Below are 23,220 nucleotides of genomic sequence, written 5' to 3'. Positions count from 1 at the left end.
TTTGGAAAGCTAACGATTTGTGAAAGACACAAAGACGCAAAACAAAGTTATGAAGTTTAAAATTATGACTTATTTCACACTAAGAGTCACTTTAATGGTAAATAAGCTGTTCCTTAATGTATATTAAGCTAAATAAAAGCTTAGTAATACATAGTGCATTAAACAAAATACGAGAAGCTGCTGATGTTTTTTTTCTTAAAAGTAAAAGTCAATAATAATACGCTTAGTTTTATCTAGAATTTTTTTTATCACCAACTGATAAATCTATATCGATGGGGTTTGTTTTATTGAACGTTTTCGAGAGCCAGTGCGACGTCATTAGGCAATAGGTTTATCGTGTTTACTGTAACGGAACTGGATATTTAACCTTCATTTCAGAAACTAAGCTTATTTTATTTATATTGGAACATTCGTTTGTAAAACCATCCCCCAGCGTAGGGCAACTGGGAGATACAAAAAATCAATACAAAAGTTCACAATAACTTACTTTTATGAGACTCGGGGGAAAATAACGAATTGAATCATAACACTTCCTAGATTATACAATTTATTGAATAAAAACCTACGCTAAGGGCTACTTAAGCATGCATTAAATCCATAGAGTGCATCATATATACATACATTAATCGCCAAAAGCCTTATGAGTCGGCCAAGAATGTGATAGTCTATGTCCAAGTGTGACAAACTTAACCAATTCCCACAGAAACGTCCTTGATCAAGTATTTAGGGTATAAGAGTATGACAAAGAGGTACGTTCTGTGTGTGGCATACGAAGTATCCATTGTCGTTTGTCCGTCGCAACCCGAATGGCAGTCGAGTTTGAGCGGAATTCAAATCACGCCAATGTATTGGTTCCAACTTACCGTAACGCAAATAAGGCACAATAACAAGGTTACACATTTTTTTCGTGTTTCTAAGGATTTGTCCCGTTTATTTTGACCTGGGTTAACTTTTTAGAAATAAGTCTATAAAACAAATCGATGGTTAACGTAGTTGATGGATGAATGAACAAAGGCATTTGGTGAAAACTCTGAACTAACAGAGTGTAAATAAATATTTGACGCTGAGAAAAGAAACCGAAAGATCGAACCAAAGTAAGATATTGGGACAGCAAAAATGTATAATAATTAAAAAATAAACAAGCTTAAAAGCTTGTTAATTAACAGATCTAAAAATAAAAACTAAGCCTTTTGTCAAGACGATGCAACCCCAAACTTGATGAGGTTATGTCGTTTCATTGCGAAGTTACTATGGCTATCTTCCAGATTTATCATCAGATCAGGACAATGTCATCCTAATATTGGTTTGTCACGCGATTCACACAAGTATGCAAAATTTCAGCTCAAACAGTAACCGGAAAGTGCATCAAATTTGCAAGATTTGATGACAAATACGAGATATGTAAAACTAAATAAAAGTTTGTATGTAAAAACTCTTTCTGAAATGTTTTTTTTAAGTAAATCTGAGGGAAATCCTGTCATACGTACCAAGATAATACTACTTTGGTATCTTTACAATTCAAACTTCCAATCACAAATCAAAATAAGTAATATTTTAACCCTTAGCTAATCTATGTATAACTTCTGTTGTCAAGTTTACGTTTTATAAATAAAAAGGGTCTTGACAGATGGACAGACAACAATGCGATCCTATAAGGGTTCCGTTTTCTTCCTATGAGGTACGGAACCCTAAAAAATATGCAAATTAGTGCGTATATAATATATCTTTATGTAAGATGTTAGCGCATGAAATGTTTCTCACCACAGGGGGCGTTATTATTTATGCAGAATTTATTATAATCTTAGATCTAATGGCAATCTTTACTTTTACAATATTATCATAAAAATAATTTGCATATTTAGATTAAAACTAGCTGTCGCTCTCGTCTCCGTCTGTGCGGAATGATTTACTTAATTAGTAGCCTATGTGTTCTTCCAGAGTACTCTCTATATGTATGCCAAATTTTAGCGAGGTCAATACTGTTCTGGAGATACCTTCAAACAAACATCCATCCATCCAAACATTCGCATTTATAATATTAGTATGATAATAAGTTATTGGCACTACTTTATATAATTTTCTCAAATGGGCAAGTAATTTATTCATACGAGATGAATTTTAATGCGCTAACATAGACTAAAGAAAGTGCTCTTTCACTATTGATTATTTCTGTTTTTATATATTATTAATTTAAATTTATCTACTATAATCTGTACTCCTAATTTTCTGAATTGTCGCAAAGATGTAGACTAGTAACCACAGACTCCCAATAAGTATACTTTTCTATAGCCTAATCGGAAGCATAAAAGTGAGCCTCAAAAGGGCCACTGAAGGCCTTTTGCTTAGGTAAATTACTACGGTGTTGTAACTCATTATACGAAAATCAACTCTCGATTAGACGTCAAACACTAGATTCATGTTCAGGTATTTAATTAGGTTTTTTTTAGTCGCAATTGTCTAAACTTCTCAATCGTAATATAACTAATAGAAGCCCATTGCATACTTATGTAATTCTAATTATTTTATAAAACAATATTCCATAACGAATATATATAAATAGTAAGTAATTTTGTATTTACAAGTAAACGACTTATTCGTAATTGAATAATATAATTTAATTTAATGAATACGTGTACACCTTTATGAGATTTGTAAGTATCTGACACACTACAAGAACAACTACAAGTGCAAAAGTGGGACTGTCCCACGATAAACATACAATTTGGCAGCCTTACAATGCGAGTAGTCAGTAAACGATATTATTAAACCAAAGCGTAACAACAGGACGACTCGTACGCTCCTGTCAGAAAAGCGCGCGCAAAAGTTTTTTTTTTTTAGCTTTAAATCCAAAGACAATTGTGGAACTTTCTTTAAACTAGTCTATGCTTTGTTTATATGTTTAGATACGTGTAATTAATTCTGTTCTCGTTATTTTTATATAATTATTCTAATGTGCCGGTATGGTTAGAGATTTGTTTTGAGTTAGGATTTAGTTTGAACGCTCTGGTGTTTAATGACGGTAGTGTTGTGCGAATTTATTTGTGTATTTAGTGTTTAGTTTAATTTAGAAAAAAATGGAACGTTACGTTGTTAATAGACATTCGAAGAAGCGTAAAAGTAATGATGGACTTCTATTAAAATGGAGAAAGAAATACAATAACTTGAGAAAACGTTCCTGGGTAACCAATGGATATGATTTAAACGTAAGTTATTTTACAATGTCAATTATATATTTAGGTAATAATCATAGTCCTTAATACATTTTAATATTACCACTAATGTATTACTATATATTCCTGAATTACCAACGATTTTATTATTATTATAGAAACCAACGATAAATATATTGTCATCTTTGTTTTTCAAAGGAGTTTTTCAATGATAATGACAGGGATAACGATATACAGATATTATGGTCTCAGTTAAAATTGATTATAAACATGATTTTGAAAGGAAAATTAAAAGGGTTCTAATATATTGAAAATCTAAGCATATGATAAAAAAATAGAAAATACGAAAGTTTTTTAAAGCATTTTGAATACAAACAATTTAGTATAGTCCCATTGATTTGACTGGCTAGTTATTAAACGTGCATAATTAAATATAACTAGGTGATTTATATCGAATATCATTATGTATTGATTATATACATTAAGCGTCAATAGCCTAATGGTTAAGGGTACGGATTTCCGATCACGAGGTCGGGGGTTCGAATCCCGCAATTCGACTATGTCGTAAACCATATCCTAGCACAAGCTTAGAGCTTATTTGTAATGTTTAAAGAAATATTAGTAAATTTACAAAAAAAACTGCTAATATTTTTCTAAAAAAAACTATAAATCCATACCTTTCTATGTATTATAATAAATAATTACATTATATGCTTATTATAAGTGGTATTGCATTACATCTTCGACAATGTCACATAGTCACGATCCAGTCGTTGAGATAAACCGCTTCAGATCACGGACTTGGAGGAAAATCTATCTTAATTGATATAAGACACTTTATAGTAGATTTATTTATAGCAAATATTAATCCTACATCTTACTAATATGCGAATGTTTGGATGGGTGTATAGATGTTTGTTTAAAAATATCTTCAGAACGGCTGAACGGATCTCGAAGTTATTCCAGAATTTCGCTCGATTTATCAAGAGCAAACGTAAAAATCAATCCATGTTTAATTAATTTTCAATTTTATTTGTGATAACAATCTGCTCTGCTCTCCGGCCCGGTCTTTGTGAACGAATCTTTCGTTTATTGAAAACTGCATGAAAATTCGTCCAACAAATTGTGATCGCCGGTAACTGGTTTCACGCGGAATTCAGAAAATACTTAATAAGTAGCATGTGTTCTTCTAGGCTAATTCTGCAACTATGCCAAATTTCAGCTAGATCCGTTGAGTCGTTCTGGAGATACCTTTTAACAAACATCCATCCGTATATTTCATGATAGTTGAATGACAAGAAGCAACGCTTATACCACTGGTTTTCAATTTATAACTTTTCCGTAATAAATAATATCGGAACATGTTTACTAAACACGAAAACATATAATTACTGCGAAGTAATGGTTCGTGAAAAAACTCATTAGTTGCATATACATATAAAAAGCATAAACAATGATGAAAATAGTAAGAAATAATCATTGAAATTTCGTTATTAAGTTTCCATTTGCGATTTTTTTTTAAATTAGGACCATAAACAATTTAGGTACACGACAATAATCGAAAAACGGCTTTAAACCTACGACTTTACGTTCATACTTTTAACAATTATACTTTTCGTGCTCCCTTATAACATATTGTCTATTCATAATTGCATCTGCAATTATACCAGTTGTATGCGGTGATTATGAGCACTATTGTCGTACTGTTGATATCACAAAAACTATCCGAACAGGGCAATCCAAACCTTTATAATAAACTTCTGTTATAGTTTAAGAAACAGATAGATAAATAGAAAGAGATAGACAATAAGCTGTCTTCTAATTCATGAGGTAACTATTCATTTTAAAATCAGTCAACTAGAATCAACTAGAATCAACGCCAGTTTATATTCGTTATATCACAAACTAGAAGTGCTTGTATGTTAATATATAACTTGCTTAAAGACTATTTTTCTTTAACATTTCACTGTTAGATAATATTACAAGCAAAGAAACAAGTTCTTAGTAGTTCTTAGTGCATATAAGAGAAATTATTAATTACATTCCTTGCTATCTGAAACTACAGCAGCGAACAGCGATTGAAGATTAAAATTTAAAACAATATAACTTTAATATATACATTATTATATATTTACAGATGCATAAAGTTGAATAAAATGAGGTTTTATAGTCAAAATATACAAAAAGAATAATTTCTTGCTTTAATATAATAATTCAAAGCATAATTTCTATGGTAATTTGTTTAAGACTCTAACGCAATTATTATATCTATATTAGTGAAAGTATGGATCGGACAGATAATCAACTATTTAATAATCTGTTTCCTTCATTATCAATATATCTTAATAGTTCGAATAACAATCCGTAACGTAGTATGGAGTTTGAGAAAACATAACCTCACTTTTATAAACTTGACATCTACATCTCCCTTTTTTAACCCCTCTTTATTTCCCTTTAAGGCTTTATCTACATTAGATATTTGTCTGATTACCTCCTTTGTTTAAAAATCTAGGTTGTAATGTCATAGTGTACTTAATTTACATTAAATTACACATTCTTTACTCACATGTAACGTGTTACAGAAATATGTCACACGATTGAACAGAACATATGTTACATACAAATTACTATTACCGACAAACAAACACACTGACCTCAATAACTTTTAAGGTTATTTACATACAACTACGAACGATTTTTATTAACTATATTTATTATTCTAAGTGGCTAGACACTTTCTCCCGCCATTTTGTTCGCTCCGAATTCGGCTTGCGCATGCGCGCCAGTGCGTAACGAAACGTTTCCTTTTAAAAAACTGTTTTGCATATGAGTAATAATATTGTTAATTACATTAAAGATCTAGTTAAGTGAAAGTTTTAATTTTTTTTTAATTTTGTGAACTTCATCAATGTGTAAAAATAAATGATTTTTATGAATTACACATACAAAAAAGTATGTAAATAAAAAAGTTAATCATAAATTATCAAGTATTTGCATTGTGTTTCTAATAACAAAAATACATTTTTTTTTTAATTTTGTCTGTCTGTCCGCAAAGCCGCGTTTGTTCTGGGATTAAAAAAAAATATAATTATGACGTCTATCTTACGTGTTAACTCTTACTATCTTACTGATGAATGTTTGGATGTATGTATGTTTGTTAGAATGTATGTACATAGTTTGGAAGAACACATAGGCCACTATTTTTTTTTATTCCGCGCGGGTGACATCTACTTTTTTATAAAGTGTTTTTTAATCACACTTTTATTTTTAAATGTTTTGGCATAACGTGCGAAACCATTGTTTACAAAGATAAACTTCAATTACGTTTCCTAAAGACGAGATATGTTAGGAAATACATTTGATTGTTTATTAATTCAACGTGTTAGATAATTGTTGTTGTTCAATTTCAATAGTACGTAAACAAATAGGAATAACATAAATATTTAATCAAAATTATTGAATAAAGAAGACGAAATAAAACAGACTATACAAGGCATAATTATATATATTAATATAAACAATGTAGATCGTCGCATTTAAAAATAATTGCACTATTTCAACATTGGTAGAGCCCGCTTTAACATCTTCGTACGAATTGGCCCGGCTCGCCCGGTGATATACCACGACTACACAGAAGACAGGCGTCAAGTGGTAGCAATTCCGTGTTTCGTCTGATGAGTGTGCGTCCCGGAGGACTGATTTAGTCCTCTTTCCCTTCCCACCGTTTTTCTTATAAGGAAAAGATGGGAAGTGGAAGTGGACTTACCGGATGAGAGGATGCAAGGCCCTTTCCATATCAAATTTCCATTCAAATATTTTATTTGTGTGTATCCTCTCCTCCTTCGTTTGAAAGTGGGCGGGGCGACGCATATGCAATTGCGTATGTCTATGGGCAGCGGTCGCTTCGCTGTTTCAGCGATTTCAGGTGGCCGCTCGCTCGTTTGCCATCTTATGATATAAAAAAAGACAGACATATCGCACTAGTAAATGCAAATGATTGGATGGATGGATATTTTTTACTTGATCCAGAACTGTTGAACGGATCTACTTATTAAGTTTTATGTTATTCAATGTAGACGGAATTGCGGGCGACAGCTATCTTATTAAAGTGAAGAATAGATAGAAAAAAATTGAAGTAAAATATTTAGACCAAAATGAAATGGAAAGCGATGTTTTATTTTGTATAAATAATATGACTAGTATCAAAAACCGTCTCCCACCGCATATTTGAACTTTACCGAAAAGGTCACCGTCGAAGTACGTCAAAATGTACTAGCATTGTGTAAAATTATTCCTATATATAAAGATAAAAGAGACAGATAAATAGGTGGTGCATAAATAATTTACTAATTACTTAAAAATTTCATAATAAAAGCCTTTAAAATCATATCTATAGTTGATACAATCTATCGAACGTGCATTGCAAAGGTAGTTTTTACGTCATAATGGTGATTGACTATAAATTCGCTTAACATGCTAAATGAATTTATACTCTTTTCCTTTCGAATAAAGTTCAATATCTTTATTAAGTAAAGTTCATTGCGACATGATCACGAAGCAAGACAACGTTTGAAACGCTATACTTGTTTCGTAGTTTAGTTGTCTACCGAGTGCTTTGCGGCAAAGGTTCTGAATTGTGTTAAAAACCATCATAAAATAATATTTAATTTAAAAAAAATACGTTTCGGCTTGACACAAAATTTACAATCCGAAAAGTTTTTATTAAAAAAATACAGATTAAAAACATAATAATCAAAGTGTCGTAAGCAACGTGACATTTGGCGCCATTACTAATGCAGTGACCTTGACATTGACAGAAAACAGATAAAAAATAGACAAAGCGTTACGAAACATGTAAAAAGTGCGATTCGTTAATTCCGTTGTAGCGTGTCGGATTGATTTGGTTACAAGAGTGGCATCAAAGGTGACATAATGCCACAGATTTTCTTCAAAAAAGTCATGGTGGTGCGAGACCGCGAGGACATAGAGGTGAATACTTTCGCTTTTAGCTGTTATTCTTTATACTAGAACTAATTATACTTAATACTATGAAATACAAAGAAATAGAAAAATGTTATAATAAAACAAAGTTCTATTGTAAAATTGAATACAAAAATGTTGAAAATTTATTTAAAAGAATATTTAAAATTATTGTTAATATGTTCATTACATGTTTGTTTTTATTATAATTTTGCGAAATATTTCTTTTTAAAGGATATACAGAATTTAATAAAGATATATTAACGACATAGTCATATAAATTAATGTCTGACATATTCAAAAGTTGACCATATGGTCTATGTCCGTCAAAGAACAAGTTTCCATAACTTCAATAATACCAAAGACTAAGCTTGTAGAACTATCAAATAGGCACATAACTACTTAAAGATCACTTTTCCAGCTTTCTTCACATATTTACCTGGTGGTGGATTCTAATAAATATTGAGATGGGTGAATCTAGTCTTGTTGTTATTTTAATGAAGGGGTCACAACTAAATTCTCCAAAATATTCTAAACTTTGTTACTTTTTTAAAATCATTCTTTGAAGTTTAAAGTCTATTCTGTTAGTCCGCGGGATTATAAAATCAAAATCTCCGTTTAAAATATTTTTTTTTATCTATGGTTTGTTAAAGACGACATGTTTTATATAGAGATGTTAGTCTCAGGAACTCACGGTAAGGTAAGCTGGGCTGATTTTAGATTGTAATATAGTATTAAGAAATATATTTTAGATAATTACAGCGAAATATAAAATTAATTCTTAAAATTTAATCCGTAATCGATAGAAATTCGCGTTCGATATACAAGGTCGACTACATTTTATTGAGCAATTGATCTCAATTAAACAGCTTTATTGCGACATTAAATTTTAACACATTGTAAAAGCTTGCGGCTCCGGCCGTGCGGAATATAAAAAAAAACATAATTAGTAGCTCACGTGTTCTTCCAGAGTAGGTATATTTCCTCGAGTTTCGTTCATCCGTTTTGAGGATACCTTCAAACAAACATCCATTCATCTATCTAAACATTCGCATTTATAACATTATATTTAAAATATAATAGAATATATTAAGATAAACGACTGATTTATCCAAGCACGAACACTTCGAATAAAATATTAATAGAGATTCAGCGACATCTGTTATTTGATAATGTCAACTTTAAAATGCTATTCCAGAAGACAGGCGAGTTTTGGATATATTTTCGTTATTACGCAAGCATACTCATGGCTACCATTTCCTTTTTAATTCAATTAAAAGGCCACGTTTATTGATTTGGTTACAAACATAAACAACATTAGAATGAAGGTTTATTGCGGACACGGGTCTATTAATTCGTAATGGATTTAAGAGCATTGCATTTTCAATGGTCCCAAATTATTAACTGATATCCTCTCGGCTCTAGTGACCTAGTAATTCTTATTCTTACTAATATAAATGCGAAGAAAGATGGATGGATGGATGTTTGCTAAAGGTATCTCTAGAACGGCTGAACGGATCTCGATGAAATTAGGCATAGATGTAGAACATAGTCTGGAAGAACACATAAGCTACATGATAACTAAATTAAGTAGTTTTTTTAAATCCGCGCGGACAATTTCTCTGGCGACCACTAATATTGAAATAAATATGTATTCATATTTCGTGGACGAATTTCCTTTTAGCGCCATCTATCAGTGAAATGGGTAATTGCATATTTTACTTAGCGTTAGTATAATAGGTGAAAGGCGGAAATTTATTGCTATCTCTGTACACCCCAATAAGCGTAACACACGTGAGAATATATATTCATTAAGTATAATTTAATTAAAACTTGTTAGAAATTGTACCAACTATGCAAAGAGACACATTTTGTTTGGATAGTTAATTTTTATCAATACTTAGGTCTCGATTAGGTCATTTATAAATCTATTTATAAGTCTTGACAGTACACAACTGTTTGACTACTACCTAAGAAACATATCAGGCCGCATAACTAACAGTATATTAAAATCTTAACAATCTAACTTCTCACTAATATTTTTTGATGGAAGTTTGAAGGTATGTATCTCCACAACCGCTGAACGGATCTCGATGAAATTTGGCATACATATAGAACATAGTCTGATAGAGATCTTTCAAAAGTTATTTAATTCATAGTACATTATATCAATAGTACATATATTTTAAGATCTTTGGACATATCACGAATGTTTGTGACAATCGCCATCGTATTTATATCGATAAAATTTGTATTATATTTATGCAGCGCCCCCTATCATGGATAAAGTGCATTAAAAATCTTTACCAATTTTGTCAATTAACGATGACGATACGATGGCGATTGTCACAAAGATTCGTACTAAACCCGTAGATAAATGTCGGCTGTGTCATTATCTAAGTCGTGTTATTTCGTCTAATATCATAAATATGGCCTTGACAAGTGAGCGGTGGCGTCTGCCCATTACATGCATTCACATCCTTCATTGGTTTTCCTCAAACAATCATACTAATATTATAAATGCGAATGTTTAGATGGATGGATGTTTAAATCTACGGCTTAATGGGTCGGAGTTTTGGCATGGATGTGGAACATAGTCTGGAAGAACACGTAGGCTACAAACTATGTTTTTTTTTAAATTCCGCACGGACAGTGTCACGGGCGACTGCCAGTAAGACATACAAAAACGTCATAGAATAACAAATGAAATATACAAGTTCATCAATTAACATACTGTAAGCAATCTTTTAGCATAATAAATATTATATTAGGTACTACTGTCGCCCGCGACTCCGCGCGGAATTAAAACTATTGGTCGCAACGTAACGTTATATAGCCTAAAGCCTTCCTCAATAATTGGACTATCCAACAAAAAGGAATTTTTCAAATCGGACAAGTAATTGCTGAGATTGGCGCGTTAAAACAAACAAACAAACTCTTCCGCTTTATAATATTAGTATGAATCAAATTATTTTCGCCGAATAACTTATATTAACTTCGATAAAAGCCTGATTTTATTATCAACGATTATTTAAAACAAAACATCGAGTGTAAAAGACCTTATAGCAACGTTTCACATTGTAACTAATTGTTTGTTTCTGGCAGCGTGCTGCCGTAAAATATCTCAACTGAGCAGTAGTTATAGTCGGCAGCCGTGCGGTCATGTCCCAGTTCAATGCCGACCAGAGCATAACGGACCCGTTGCGTAACGTACATCATTAAATCATAGAATTTCACCAGGGTTATACAAAGTGCATTCGCTTTGAAGCGATTCTATAACGAACTTCTAAAATGTATAGAAATGCCAATAACTTTCGATACATTTTTGAAGTTCGTTATGAATGTCTTTCGAAACTTAATTGGTTACGATATATTAATTTAATGCAGAAAGTACATGCAAATAATGATGAACCGTTGAACCCGTAGGCAGTTATTTGGCAATCGTAATTGCATACGATACATGACGCCGTGTGGGCTACCTCCAACGCGGTTTTGTGCAATCAATCATTGAAAACACATCGCCTATTTATTAATAATACTATATTTTGGTATTTATTGTTACCTCATCAATCAAGTTTTTTTCTAGGCTTAATAGTAGGTAAAATTAACGTTTTAAGACTGCGTAATTTCTAACAAAATATTCTACGTTTCCATAATTAGAAGAGGCGCTAAGAGATGGCGCTAGTTGTCGCGTAATTGTTAAGTCCGTCCGAATCGACATTTGGTTGACCTATTTGTTTGTGATAGGGTTACTACAATTATTATTCATATTTATTTGTGTAATAATTCTAAAATACAAATTATTTTTTATAATAAGACATGATTTGAATATTAACGGTGATATTTATTTCTGCAAAAATATTTTTAATTTACTAATTATATTTGATACGCAATTTTGGAAAATTTCAGATAAAAAATGAGAAATATAATTATTACAGTTAGGTTTTAGGTATACATAGGTTATTTTTCTCGCATCTAAAGCAAAAACTATTAATGTTATTCTTCTTCTTCTAGTGCTTCTCAGTCTTGAAGGTTGACCGCTAACTTGGAATAACTCTTCCATAAAGTTAGCTACTAGGGAAAATAGTGCAGTGATTTCCCGTTACCTTCTGCACCAGACCTTTATGAGGTTATTTACTCCTCAAGGCTGCTGAGGCCTCTTCCGACTGCTTGCGCAATCGGGTGTATGGTTATACCGCCACTGCTCGGTCGCCAAAGTTTCGTTTTGTTATCTAGCAGGGAGTACCACGGCTTTCGTCGCCGCCAGAGGCGCGTGCAGGTGAGGCTGACTGTTGGGTCGGATTAGATGTTAGATTCCGTTCTCCCCTTACTCCCCTTTATATTATTAATGTGACCAATTTTATAGTGGCAACCCTAGTCAGGTGTCAAAGGGCAATTTATTTAAGGATGCAATTAATTTAATGCATTTGACATTTTGAAACATTGAAACGTGAATGAAATTATTATTAGATTCTAAATATAATAATAGTAAATAATAATGAGGTAAAAAGTCAAGACATTTAAAGTTTAAAAAGGTTTTGGTATCTGTCAGTGTGACGTACAATTTGACATAACATTTTTCACGTGAAAAAAAAACAAAGTTTTTTTGTCACAAGTACGTTATTGGTTCAGCCATGATTTATTTTTACAAGTTTTATGGTATTTAAACAAACTGGCTGTTGACGATTACTTTCATTTATAAAGAAAAATTCTGGAAAAAGATTTTTTTTGGAAATAAAGTAAATATATAGGTTAGAACTGTCAGATTTATTTAAAACTTGACACAAGAATTCTTCTCTAGCCAGTTTTTTTTTTAAATTCCGAAAAATAAACAATTAATAATACTCAAGAATAAGACAGCCTTAATTCGTGCAATGCACTAATTTTCCACCATTTCGCGGTCATTTAGCGGCCATTTTGAATGCACACTGATAAGGATGCCCATTGATTCTGCGATGCATCATGGCTTGCGTCATATCTCCTTTTGATACGTCCGATTGTCTAAAAATAACTTTAATATGCTTTTAATGAGTTGAAATTAGATTCAATGCGTCAGAGCTAAGTCCTTAATGGAAGTAATTAAGCAACTTTAGATTTATTTGTGTCCCAGAGGAAAAACTTTAATCCTCTGCCTATTTCTAAGTGGATCTGGCAGGGGAGGGGATGGATAAAGATGGTAAAATCATTATTCTGCACGTTCTATCTCTCCTCTGTTCATTAAAAGTGCGCAATACAATGTTTAGGTAATTATTGTTTTCGCTTCGAAAGCGAACTTGTCATTGTGATGGATCCATCATAACAATTCAAAACTATAAAAATTCTTGACCCGCCCTTTTGTTAAAGTAATTCCAACCTTATTCCGGTAACATAAAGCTGATCAAAAGTATGAGACAAGAGTTATGGTCGTCTCAAAGGTTATGAGAGAGGTGAATGTTTATGTAATTGTTTGGATCACAAATCATAAGCTGTAGCGAGTTGTACAGTATCTACATATTTCGTAAAATAATATTTTCTAAAAAAAAAAATTAATGACTTTCTTTAATTAAAGTAATATACGTAGATCTATCCGTAAAAAAATATTTTCTATATGAAAAAGGGTTATCAAAAAACTTATCAAAACTAATTTCTAAAATTTGAGTTTTTTTTAATGATATTTTATAAGGTAGTAAATGAACAATTTTTATCTTATTCAACGAAGAATTGCAAACCTTAAGTGGTGATGGCCAACATTGCCCGCAGAACGGACGGCCGATGGTGCCGAAAAGTCCTTGAGTGGCGGCCGCGGACGGGTCGACGCAGCGTAGGTAGGCCTCCCGCACGATGGACCAATGACCTGGTCAAGGTTGCGGGAGTGCACTGGATGCGGGCGGCACAGGACCGGGCATTGTGGCAATCGATGGGGGAGTCCTACGTCCAGCAGTGGACAAATTTAAGCTGATTATGAAACGAACAAGCGGCCTCTAAAATTCGCAATCCGGATATCCGCAATTGAAGATGCGTTCAATAATAATAAAAATCCTTTGAATCAAATTACATACTTATAAACAAAATAAAATAAGTAAAAATAAATCTTCCCGCAACATTCTTGTAACTTGTACCACACACCAAAAGCCAAATACTATCACGTTCGGTTATATCAACTTACAAAACATTGTTTTCTCTTTTTGGAAACACGTGACTAAACAATTTCTTTTATTATCCTCGCAAATATATGACTACATAAACTTTGTTGTACTCAACATTGTCATTGCTCATTGATTTGCTACGGGCAATAAATGAAAGTTTTTACCATACGGAACCAAAAGAAACGCGTACAAAATTGTACTTAACAAAGATATTTAAGTAACGAAAAGATGATTAACAATAAATAAATTCAATGATAATTAACTGAGCGACCTACATTCCAAATGCCATCCATGCTCTGCCAGCCAAGCATAGTTTTTATAACTTTACAATGTTTTGTGGCTTAAAATGCGGCATTAAACTTGCTGTCGCCGCGATTATGTTCGTGCGAAATTAAAAAGAAACTTAATTAGTCTACGTGTTCTGCCAGTTCTACATCTATGCCAAATTTCAGCGAAATCCATGCAGCCATGCTAAAGATACCTTCTAACAAACATCCATCCAAACTATCGTATTAATAATATTAGTAAGATATAACCTATCCAAAGATCGTAATATCAGCGGAAAGACAGTCATATTTTAGCAAATAATTTACGTATCGGTGTCAAGGATGGAATTTTGATTTCTTCTAGTAACGCGTCATGTGAAAGTGCTCGTAAAAGTTGTTTATCATGGTTTCTTTGAGCGACAACTTTTTACTCCTAAAATATCTTCCAAAACTAAGTTTTTAGAGACTTATTAGATTTTAATTTATATCATCATCATCATCATCATCAGCTCACTATACGTCCCCACCGAGGGGCTCGGAGCCTACCCTAAGTTAAGGGTGATTAGGCCATAGTCAACCACGCTGGCCGCTTAATTTATATATTATATAATAATATAAAAGAAAGTCGTGTTAGTTACACTATTTATAACTCAAGAACGGCTTTACCGATATGACTGAAAATTGTTGAGGAGGTAGCTTAGAGCCAGGAGACGGACATAGGATACTATAATATTTATTCTTTTTTTTTAATTTATGCCTTGAAGAGCTGCTTTTTCTTTAACTTACTAATATTACAAATGAGAATGTTTAGATGGATGTGATGTGGATGGATGGATGGGTGGGCTACACTAATTAAGGTTTTTATATATCCACGCAGACGGAGTCGTGGGCGACAGCTAGTAATGTATATATTCCCGGTCTCAGAGTCGTTAAGTGGTTAGTAAGACTCTTAATGTGGACTTAGTATGAGAAAATTACATTAGTTAACAAAAAAAAATACAAAAATGCAATTACTTCTAAATGTTTTCTAGGAATAATAAAATAATTTAACTACGTAGAAATTATTATATGTTTCAAATGATAAAACAAATTCATAGCACAGTTATTTGTTTTATAAATACTAAAATCATTATTATGCTAAATAAAATCTAGACTATATACATTTAGTACAAGCAATCAAGTACAACATTCATTCAGCAATTTAATTTATAAATCGCTTTATTTCACAATATGTTTATTTAACCTACATAAATTTGATGAAATTACTAAATTATTTGAAGTAAATATATAGAATTAAACGATAAACTTAAAGATCATTTGAAACAACAAAATGCGTACAATTAGATTTATGCCTAAAATAACCTGAGTCGCATCAAGAGAAGACCTTGCAAATCCAAGGGACTAACCGGTGGTTTCTGAGACCAAAACATCTCTATAAAACATATCGTCATCCCTGTCATTGTTGACAAACCAGAGATCGCAATATCAGAAGCGTCAATAGCCTAATGGTCAAGATCACGAGGTCGGGGGTTCGAATCTTTCCATTCGACTATTGTTGTAAACACACACACAGTGTCGCAAGCACAAGCCTAGAGCTTAGTTGGAATGGTAAAAGAAATATTAGTAAATTTACAAAAAAATCTGCTAATATTTAAAAAAAAAATGTTTATCATTTTAAACGGAGCTTTGGTCTTAGAAACCTACTGTCAGTTACTACTATTTTACACTATAACACAGATCTTTAATATATATCTACGGTCTATCATAATACTATTATATTATAAAACGGATATATGAATGTTTGTTAGAAGTGTCTCCAGAACGGCGCTTTGGATCTTTTTTTATATAAGAGAAGGGGGTTAACGAGCGGCGGGAACACCTAGGTGATCAACGACACCCATGGACATCTGCAACACCAGAGGAATTACAGATGCGTTGCCGGCCTTTAAGGAAATGGTATGCTCGCTTCTTGAAGGTCCCGAAGTCGTATTGGTTTGGAAATACCGCCGAGGACAGACTGTTCCACAACGCGACTGTGCGAGGCAAGAAATTGCGCGAGAATCGCACCGTTGTGGAATGCCAGCCATCCAGGTGGTGTGGATGGAACCTGGCGGTCTGTCGTGTCGTCCGATGGCGGAACTCGGTGGCAGGAATCGTCCTAAACAGACTCGTTGTAATTTAGCATAGATGTAGAACATAGTCTGGAAAAATACATAGGTTACTATTTAAGCTTTGTATTCCGTGCGGACGAAGTCACGGGTGGCAGCTATATTCATATAAATTGTGGAATATGGTTGGTAATCGTTGTAAGCAATTGCTATAAATTGGCTAAGTGTCAAGTACGTTACGGTGGAGTGAACGCGTAACCTTAGGCTCAGGTAATTACTAAAGACCTGTCACATTCCTGGTCAACATTAGTTCAGACTCGACCCGTTTACCTTTGAAACTTGTGGACAGTGCGTGATAATTTATTGTGAGATATTATCACTGTTATCGTTGGTTTCTGAAATCAAATACTCGAATAAAACATTGTTATCTCGATCTTGAGCAAGCTGACCGGGAAAGCGATACGTTTTATACATGGATTTTTGTCTCAGAAACCAACGGTTAATCGACTAATTTTGATCAACCACGTTAAGTCGAAATGTCGATACTGACTTAACTTAAATGTACTACAGTACATTTATACTGTAGTTTAATAAGAAAATATTATTTCTTCTGTTACTATTATATACATAAATCGATAACAACATGCAAGTGGTGTACCTTTTTAATAAATAAATAACCAAATACTTGATTGTTCGATGATTTACGTTTGTTATAAGTTATATCCAGAATGGCCGCATGGATCACGCAAAACATAGATGTAGAACATAGTCTGGAAGAAAACGTAGGCTACTAATTAAGTCGTCGCGACGGCTAGTAAGGGCTATCAATAAGTTTGTAACGCAACTTCCGAATTTAAAATACGTGTAAAAGTTAAATTGTTTATACACTATTTTACATTATTATTGGCTTAACCCGTAAAATTATACTAATATGCAATTTATCTGCATATAATATGCAATCTTCTGTACTATCTACAATTTGCTTTACTCCTTCAGTGACTCTTTGCGCTTCGTTGGCGCGAGACGTTTGTTGTCCGCCATCTTTAAAATTTACAAACAAGTCGCGTTCGGATATTTCAACTAGTTCCGTGTTAAACCGCAACGAATTGCAGAAATGTTACGAGGTCTTTTGCATCTCGTGTTACTGTCTTTTATTCTGTGAACGTGTTGTGCTATTTAAAAAAGATTTGAATAAACTTATAAGGATTTAATAACTCAGTCAAGGTAAGGAAATATTTTGTTAAGATAATTGAATCTTAAACATTTTCATTGATGTTTTCAAATCTTATTTTACTTAAAATATTATAAATGCTAATGTTTAGACAGATAGATGTTTGTTTAAATATATCTCCAGAACGTCTGAAAGGATCTCGATTAAATTTTGTATATATATAGAACATAGTCTAGAAGAAAACATAGGCTACCAATTACGATTTTTTCCGTGCAGAAGAAGTCGCAGGCAACCGCTAGATAAATCATAAATGCACAAATATCAAGAGTAAACTTTGATGTAGTACACACAACTGTAATTGATTTTTTTTCATATAAGTCAACAAGTCAAATTGCAGCTGTATTTGACAAGGTTGTTTACTTTAAAGTTTTTTGTTTTTAATCTATGATTCTATAAAATACCTGACAGTTCTAGTCACTTCCTAAATCTAATCATTGTTTACAAAAACATGCAAAAAAATATAACCTTATTGATAAAAAGTATACGGTTTCTTTCATATTAACAACTGTAGCAATTTAGGTGCACTTGACGTTTGTAACTTTAGTTATAAATCAAATATTTTGATAATAATTGATATTAACAGATTAGAGATACTCTCACTTGATACTACACGTAAATATCACATTATAGAAAAACTTATATAACTGTCGCCCGCGAATCCGCGCGGAATTAACAAAACATAATTAGTAACCTATGTGTTCTTCCAGACTATGTTCTATATATATGCCAAATTTCATAGAGATCTTTTCAGCCGTTCTTGAGATATATTCAAACAAACATTCATCCAAACATTCGCATTTATAATATTAGTAAGTCTTATACGGTGGATGCATTATTATGTTTCGTTCTATCGATATTTATTAAACTTTTACGTTTAAAGTTAGAACTATAACTATATGATATGCTGTCTGTTATACAGTTGTGTTGTGTCTGTTCACATACAAAGAGTAACATGATAGTTGTATGAGGTTTGTATGTTTGTGTGAACCGGTCCCTGCAGGTGTCAGATTCGGACACGAATATCTAGCGGTTACACTGACCTCAACGTTAGACGAAACGATCGCTTGGTTTCAAAATTATGCTTTACTAGTCGCCCGCGACTCCGTCCGCCATTAATTAAAAAAATAGTAGCGTTAGTGTTCTTCCAGAGTATATGCTCTATCACTATGCCGAATTTCATCAGGATCCTTTGATTCGTTCTGAAGTTACCTTCTAGCATCCATCCATCAAAAAAATCGCATTTATAATATTAGTAAGATTAGTAAGTATGGATGGATTGTGTGAAAGAGGATATGCGTAAGAAGGGGGTAGGTTCAAATATGACGGCTCATAGAGATGTCTGGAGGACATACTGTGTCGACTCTCCGTGGAGACAAGGACAGGTTGATGATGATTAAGATATTAGTAAGATAGTAAGTATCATCATCTTAAAGGCTGGGAACGTATCTGCGGTTCCTCTAAGCGTCGATGAACACGTCGGTATTCCCGCTGTTCGTTTGCCTCCTAATTTTATTTTTAAAAAAAAGTTTGATTGTCTACGGCAACTTTTTTTTAAATCAAGATGGCAATAGACTTTAGTAGTGTTGAGGTATACGCAAATTGTAATATCAGACATTAAGCAAAACTCATTATAGAGTAGTGTATTTAGTACAGGGTCGTATTTCAACATAACACGTAATCGAGCGTCTGTTTTATTTGCTTTGCTTACTTATTGGAATACAAACGGTAGTTGATTCATTTTTTTTATATTATTTAGAACGTTTGACCTTGAAAGTGCGGATTATAATCTTACTAATATTAAAAATGCGAATGTTTGGATGAATGGATGGATATTTGTCTGAGGGTATCTTCACAACGCCTGCGTGGATATCACTGAAAATTGGCATAGGTAGAACCTGGAAGAACATATAGGATCGTAAGTTTTTTTTTAATTCCATGCGGACGGAGTCGCGGTTGATGGATAGTACTTAAAGTAAGAGTATTTGTGTCAATTATGATACATACTACAGTTTCTCAGTGAATAAATTAGCGTCACCTAAAGGGTTGATCTTAACTTACTGTAGATATTCGACTCAAGTTACGCCATCAATTGTTTCGTGGTACCCATCATCAACAACGTACTTTCGTTGCCTACCGTATTGAGTACAATGAACCATTAGATTGCAATCCAATGTACAATAAAGAGTGGCTTCATTACGATTTGCGTCACAACGTATGGAAATCGAGTTGTTTTCGTCACACGCACACATACAAACATAACCATGTGCGTACACTGACGAAAGTTATTACATCTGTGTGTTTAATATACTATACTAGAGAACAATATAATTCAGAATTGTGTTTGGGAGGTCTAGTAAAAGCAAAGCTCTGTGGTAACACATAAATCCAGATGTATTGATATTCTTCTATTTAAAATTGATTAAAAAGTGTTGCTTAACTCTATTTTGTCCAAAAGGAATAACAGTTTTGTGAATATTTCCACTTCACAATTTGTTGAAATCTAGCGCTCGTTTTCAAATAAGTTAGCGTTGTATTAAATAAAAAACCTTAAACATGCCCGCGTTCATTAGCTACCTTCCAGTCAAAATCCCTTCAAAATCGGTCCAGTCATACCGGAGATTACCCGGAACAAACGCAACCTCGTGGTCAGACAGACAGACGTTTTTTTTATTTATTTTTTGATAGTAAAATATTAGCAGATTTTTTTTGTAAATTTACTAATATTTTATTTACCATTCCAACTAAGCTCTAGGCTTGTGCTAGGATATGGTTTACGACAATAGTCGAATGGCGGGATTCGAACCCCCGACCTCGTGATCGGAAATCCGTACCCTTAACCATTAGGCTATTGACGCTTAAAAAAGATAAATAACAAAGAAAGTGTTACGTCATAGTATTAGACATGCGTGTAAATAAATATATAAGTTAGCCCTTAACTATCAGGGCTAGGCTAGACACTCCTAGACTATTTAACCGCGCCCTTCACTCAATGATATAAATAGTTATCGTAGCTCTATCAAATTAGACTGACCCATCTTTATATATATAATTCTTCTGTGAGTGTGTATGTCACTGAACTTCTCTCAAACGACTGGACTGATTTTGATGAAATTTTTTGTGAGTGTTCAAGGGGATCTGGGAATTGTTTAGATTCACAATTTTGTCCGCTGGACAATGTTTTTTAATTAATTTTTAATTTATTAGTAGTTGTTGATTTTGGAATGTTTTACATTGGATCCGACAGACGGCGCTACCATCGCAGTGTCAAATTGTCAGACAACGTCTGTCGGGTCCGCTAGTATGTTTATAAAACTTATTCATCGTTGACTTATTTATTAAGGAAGTTACTATTACTAATAACAATTTCACATACAATTGAATTAACATAACATATAGCTTTATTTACCTATTTTAAAAGTAATACATAGTTTAAAATATATAAAGCCAAGAAATTTCCAAAACATTTTCATGTTATTTTTAATTTAGGACTCTACATTGAAATTCTATAGAAAATTGACCCTTTTATGTTATTTACATTTTATTGTCTATATAAGCAAAAATGCGTATCAAAATAAAAAAAGGATCTTGACAGACAGACAGACAGACGGACAACAAAGTGAACCTATAAGAGTTCCTTTTACCCTATGAGGTACGGAACTCTAAAAACCTTATCATCGTAGGTTTTTTTTATGTTAGAAATATTTAAAAACTAGCTATCACCCGTGGCTCCCTCCACGCGGTATTAAAAAAAGTAGCCTATGTGTTCTTCCAGACTATTCCCGAATTCCAGCTAGATCCATGCAACCGTTCCGGAGATACTTTCTTACAAACATCCATCTATTCATCCATCTAAACTTTCGCATTTATATTATTAGTATGATATTTATATTTAAATAATGTTTTTCATACACTTAAACTTATGAGTGAACTGAGGGCCGCGTCCGCGAAATAATACCAGTACCACTCACCCTGATAAAGGGCCCCCGATGGGCTCGAAACTAGTCGGTGCCGCCACCGGACGAATATAAGTGAGTGTTTAGCCGTGTTTATATAAGTTTATTATAATGTCCCACGAAAGTTTGAATAACTAAACTTATCTTTTTAATTTTATCAGAACTAATAAATCTTATAGTGTGTTCACCTCTTTGCAATCCTGTTAAATATGGAATGTATACATACAAATATGTTTGTATATATGTTTGTGGTTTATTTGTAATCGATACGCATTCTACATTCTCTAGTGGGTATAACCGCAAGCCTTGCTAGTGCCAAATACTTGGCATAAAACCTTGCGTACTGATTTTATTTATATTAAGAATAAATAGAAATAATACTGCCTTGTGATTTTCTTCTACAATCTTCTATTCATAGTTACAATATTAAATCATAAAAAAATAATTTGTATTTCAATAATAGCGCTCGGCCGCGACTCCGTCCGCGCGAAATAAAAACATAATTAGTAGCCTATGTTCTTCCACTAAGTTTTGTATGCCAAATTTCATCGAAATCCGTTCAGTCGTTATGGAGATACTTACTAACAAACAAACATTCGGATTTATAATATTATTATAGATAGTAAAATTTTAATATTTTATCGTTATATTTCGGCCAATTGACACAAAACCAAACCAAATATTTACCTGATTGCATCGTCTATCTTTGTATTTTTTATTATTTTGTTTCCTGCCTGTATTAAGTTTTTATTAAATACTTTTTAGTACTCCTTAAAAACTTACTGGTTATATCAAGAATGATATTAAAAAAATCAATATCATCATATTGAATTAATTTATTATATTATTTTTATTATATTTAAATGTAATATTTAATATAGAGGATGATTTCTTTAGTGAAAGAAGGTCAGTCGATCCTGCAATACCGTTGCATACAGAATGTTCGAGAAAGTACGATTTCAACCTTGAACTCTTTTGTGGTCAATACATATTAGGAAAAAGTCAATAGTTCAGTCTTCAATTTGTCTTTAAATAAAAAGATTTTATTAGAAAAAAATAATAAAGATTGTTATTAAACTCATTTAAAATACAGAAAAAAAATGCAGATTTTTTGACGTTGTAAACCAACGTCAAGAAAGACGAAATAGCAAATAAAAAAAAATCGTCATATATTTATTTAACTTTACCCGTACTTAATTTATTTATATCATGTAAAAATAAAAAAATAAATTAACTGTAGGAAGAAAATCAGGAAAATGTGCCGGTGTATCGCAACACTAGCCTTATTAAAATGTCAACGTACATCCCCACACTAATCATTCTGACACTTGACTTGGTAATGAAATTATGTCTAAAAGTAGAAAGATTAAAAAACGATAGTGTAGTC

At 32.7% G+C, this 23,220-nt stretch overlaps 1 protein-coding gene across 3 annotated transcripts in view; it reads left to right on the top strand.

The window, feature by feature from the left end:
• The first annotated feature begins 2,842 nt into the window (after positions 1–2,842).
• LOC106116725 (uncharacterized protein DDB_G0284459) overlaps positions 2,843–23,220 on the top strand; it is a 65,283-nt gene continuing 44,905 nt past the window's right edge. The window contains exon 1 of one of the 3 annotated variants that reach the window (XM_013310687.1): positions 2,843–3,203. In XM_013310687.1, the coding sequence (XP_013166141.1) occupies positions 3,075–3,203 (129 nt within the window). In that variant the 5' untranslated portion in view covers positions 2,843–3,074. Of the gene's footprint in view, positions 3,204–7,879; positions 8,160–17,668; positions 17,874–23,220 lie in introns of those variants that run through there. The other 2 variants (XM_013310688.1, XM_013310691.1) reach the window with 2 other exon arrangements.

The sequence above is a fragment of the Papilio xuthus genome, unplaced genomic scaffold (genome assembly GCF_000836235.2).
Source record: "Papilio xuthus unplaced genomic scaffold, Pxut_1.1 DF827714.1, whole genome shotgun sequence".
In the NCBI taxonomy this organism is placed as follows: domain Eukaryota; kingdom Metazoa; phylum Arthropoda; class Insecta; order Lepidoptera; family Papilionidae; genus Papilio; species Papilio xuthus.
The sequence above is the reverse complement of the archived record's forward strand: the minus strand, read 5'-3'. Positions and strand labels throughout refer to the sequence as shown.